General features: G+C 46.1%; 1 protein-coding gene across 1 annotated transcript; it reads left to right on the top strand.

Annotated features, from left to right (window-relative positions):
* Positions 1–888: 888 nt before the first annotated feature.
* col10a1a (collagen, type X, alpha 1a) lies at positions 889–4,514 on the top strand (the record flags this gene model as incomplete). The annotated part of the gene is made up of 2 exons (XM_083902401.1): positions 889–1,018; positions 2,671–4,514. 2 exons carry the CDS (start codon positions 889–891, stop codon positions 4,512–4,514), a joined length of 1,974 nt encoding a protein of 657 aa, XP_083758527.1.

The raw sequence follows: 4,514 nt of genomic DNA, 5'->3' as shown, positions 1-4,514 counted from the left end.
GGACTTGAGTAAGTTGTACATGGTCAATGCAGGCTTTGTGAAGCAGCACAGGTGCCTCTACAAACCTCAGTCTCACAAACATCCATTAATATAAACTTATGCATTGAGTGAGTGAGTTTTTAATGTTAAATGTTCTGCGTAACACAGCTAAAAATGGAAATGTTTATTTATTTTTATTTTTTTACTTCAAACATGATTATTTTGTCGTTCAGAAGACGACGAGCGAAAATAAGTGGTAATCATGTGTCTGGATATTCAAGACACAGAGGTATCTTGATGTGTCATGCCTGCTCTGGGCAGATCAGTCTGCTAATTACAGCCTCGCACTGAGGAGGGAGGTACTTGCACGGTGGGGGCTCTTTTTTTTTAATGATGCGAGGGGTAGATATAGTATAAATACTCACAACATTGTAGTGGAAGGCAGCATATCCTCAGTTGTGCTCCTACCCTAAGGATATACAGCAGTACCAGAGGCTCACTGGTGCTGAGGAGATTGTGATTTTTCCCCCTTTTTGGATGCAGGTACGTGTGTTTTCTCTTCTTCTCTCCATTGCTCTATCTCTAAAGCAGCGTAGTCAACATTTAGACTTTTTTATTTTAAATGGCAAGGTGGAAAATCTGGGGCACATTTTTGACATTATGGGAGTTTTTGTAGACTTGAAGGATCCAGGATGCTCTAAGTGAATCCAAAATGTAAATGTAGATTCTGTTACTTATCCTATTCCTTTTTCTGAATTTCTGTTAACTATAACTGATGCACTTGCCTAAGTAAGTTAGATTTAAGCTCTGAAAATACATGTTATTTAAAATGAATGATAACTCATGTTTGCTGACACCTGTGTGCTGACCTCCTCCTTGCCTCCCCCTTGCAGGTTTGACCTTTACAAAATGGACATACGCGTAGCGAGCATCCTCCTCCTGGTGGTGACCCTGACCGCTGCCCATGGAGAGCGGTATTTGGTGAAGAAGGTGATGAAGGCCGCCCCTCAATACCAGCCTTACTCTGTGAAGGGCCAGGGTAAGAAATCGCAAAAAACCTTGACACCGTCTCTTACTCCCAAACAAAGCCTGTGTAAAACATTTTTTGTTTTCTATGAACAACATTTCGTGTCAGTCTCGCCTTACCTTTAAATCTTCACTGAGGGGAACCATGCGTCTTTGTTGTGGCCAGTGTGGGCAGCAGAAGCAGCCAGACAGAAGCCACAGCCACAGCCAGCTGCACTTTACTTTGAAAACCCAACTCCACCTCAAGTCAAAAACCTCCCTGCACTCTGATTGGTTGCGCGTGTGTACACGCTTCTCCTATCACATAGACCATTTAGATCTGCAATTATAATAACTGCACACATTTACTCATTTTACTCTGCACAACATCCCAGGATTTGAAAGAGAGAACTTTTTGAGTTGTTCAGCCTTTTACTTATTTTTATATTGAATCACATTTTCAGAATTTTTATGGCACATTTTTTGGAATATTTATCATTTATTCCAATAGTGAGATTAACACATTTACATCACCCAACACCCAATATCCTTTCTCAGTTTCCTGTTTTTGCATTTTTATTTCCTTTATTTACCCTTTATTTACCCAGTTAGGTCCCACTGAGATACAAGATCTCTTCTTCCATAGCAGCATAAATAGTGCAAATAGTAACCTGTAACTATTCATATGTAAAGCACATTTTAAGGGGCATGAGAGACTTTTCTATTTTATGCATTTTGTTTATCAAATCTGGCTTTTAGATTCACAAATTCTACTCTAGGTGGATACCAACTGATATTAAACCCATTTCACCTATTTTAACTTTAAATCCAGTTTGCTTCCTTCTATGCACAGTGAAAAAACATATAAATTATTTAATTTTTACTTGCACATAAACCTAGAATATGTCTAGTATATATACCATCATTTCCTTAATTAAAGAACATGATTACCATGGCTCTGCGTCGAGTGTGGGCTTCACTGCATCACAGAATGCAAACTGTTGCCATTGTTGTGTCATGAAAAAAAAAAAAAAAAACATACCTCAATTTTTATTTGGGAAAGTAGCTGTTAGTGAATTATTTTTAGTTTGACACTGACAATTACAGTCCACTCACCCAGCAGTGTGGTTTGTTTGGGTGTGCCTGCGTAACACACAAGTAGAAACATCTGTTTGCCTTTATCCTGACACGGCTGCAGTCGGCCAGAGGAGCGAGGCTTTTACATTTAAACACATGTGACCACATTAAAGCAACACATTAAACAGACTCGCTCTTTTTTTGACAAACACGTCCTGCAGACCTCTTAAAACTCAACGACCAGTGCCGATTAATTTTGACGAATCTGTTTTTTAAGAATCAGTGGTCTACATTTGATGTAAAGAATTGTCAAGATTAAGACTAATGACACATTTTGGTTCAAATGTAGTAATGTAATGTGTACTTTTAGCTCAGATGAAAATGTGTTCATGGGAAGAAATTCATCATTAAATTAAGACCAATCATTTTTATTTTTGAGGCAAAACGCAGGAGCATCAACAAAGTAAAGAAACGTTTCAAAAGTTGTTGATATCTTTGACATGGAAACTCACTCACAGTTGATTGTTTTCCCATGGTTTTGGTTTTGTTGGTTGTTGTTTGGTTGTTTCTTGGTGACACTAAAGATGCTCAATGTTTTCATCTTCACAGTGGTGGCAGGTGAACCTGGTGCTCCAGGTGAGCCCGGCCCTGAGGGACCTCCCGGCCCTCCTGGACCCCCAGGTGAGAGTGCCGTTGGTTTCCCTGGACCCGAAGGACCTTCTGGATCTCCTGGAGCCCCTGGACGCTCTATTGCTGGAAAACCTGGATCCCCTGGTGGACCTGGCAAACCTGGCAGAGATGGAGCAACTGGTCAGAGAGGTGAAACTGGACCCGGTGGCCCTCAGGGACCTAGAGGATCCCCAGGATCCTCAGGAAGCCCTGGACCTGCTGGCCTCTCTGCTACTGGAAAGCCTGGACCTTCAGGTCTTCCTGGAGCAATGGGACCTAGAGGAGAGTCCGGTCTGAAGGGACACCCAGGTATTCCTGGACTGCCAGGTTCAAAGGGTGATAGAGGGGTGGGAAGTCCTGGACCTCAGGGTGAGACAGGACCTGAAGGAGCCATGGGCTCACCAGGTGAGCCAGGTGCTTCTGGAGTTGGAAAGCCAGGAAGAACAGGTGCACCTGGAGAGTCAGGAAAGTCAGGTAGCCCAGGTAGGGATGGATCCACTGGCCCCATGGGACCACAGGGACCTAAGGGACACACTGGTGCCCCAGGTGTAGGTGTTGCAGGTAAACCAGGCGAGAATGGTGCCCCAGGTATGCCCGGCCAAGTTGGCCCTAAAGGTCACCAAGGACCCACTGGCGCCACTGGTGCCCCTGGAGTCCCTGGATATGGAAAGCCAGGTGCAAATGGACAGAAGGGAGAGAAAGGATTCACAGGTAGCACAGGTGCTGGAGGTCCAAAGGGTGATATAGGTCATACAGGATATACTGGTGCTACTGGTGCCACTGGCCCCATGGGTCCAGTTGGACCTCAGGGTGAAACAGGTTTCCCAGGTGGACCTGGTCCTGATGGCTCTAAAGGTGACACAGGTGCAACTGGAGCTCAGGGACCTAAGGGACACAAGGGAGATCAGGGAGCACAAGGTTTCCAGGGCAAGCAGGGTTATCCAGGTGCAGCTGGTCCTCCTGGATCCAGAGGAGCCACTGGAGCCACTGGAAACAAAGGTGATGTAGGTGCTCCTGGTATGGCAGGTTCCCCAGGTATTCCAGGCCCTGCTGGACCCAAAGGTCTTCCTGGTCGTGCAGGTGAATCAGGTGCCTCTGGCTCTGATGGTGCTCCAGGTTCCAGAGGCCCATCTGGTCCTCAGGGTCCTTCTGGTACCGCTGGCCTTAAAGGACACCCAGGTCTCCCTGGTGCTCCTGGCCCTGCTGGTTTGGCTGCCAAGGGTATTCCTGGACCTCAGGGCCCCCCTGGTCTGCCTGGTGACTCTGGTTCCGATGGAGAGACTGGCCCAGCTGGACCTCCTGGTCCCCCTGGTCCTCCCGGTGAGGTTATGTTTGAGAAGGGTAAAGGATACAGTGATAAAGGATACAGTGAGGTCATGGTCAAGGCACCCATGTCTGCTTTCACAGCATCTCTGGCCACTCCTTACCCCGGTTCTGGCAGCCCCATTAAATTTGACCAGATTGTGTACAATGCTGAGAATCACTATGACCCTGAGAGCGGCATTTTCACTTGCCAGGTTCCCGGAGTTTACTATTTTGCCTACAGCATCCATGTTAATGGCGCTCATGCCCTGGTTGCTCTGTACAAGAACGGCCAGCCTGTTATGTTCACTTACGATGAGTACAACAAGGGCTTCCTGGACCAGATGTCCGGCAGTGCTGTCCTGTTGCTCGACGAGCATGATACAGTCTATGTCCAGATCCCCGATGATGAGGCCAATGGTGTCTTTGCTGCAGAAAATGTCCACTGCTCTTTCTCTGGGTTCCTCATTGCCTCAACGTGA

Source organism: Microchirus variegatus, assembly GCF_963457635.1.
Source record: "Microchirus variegatus genome assembly, chromosome: 2".
Lineage (NCBI taxonomy): Eukaryota > Metazoa > Chordata > Actinopteri > Pleuronectiformes > Soleidae > Microchirus > Microchirus variegatus.
Note: the sequence above shows the minus strand (reverse complement) of the source record. Positions and strands in the feature narration are given on the sequence as shown.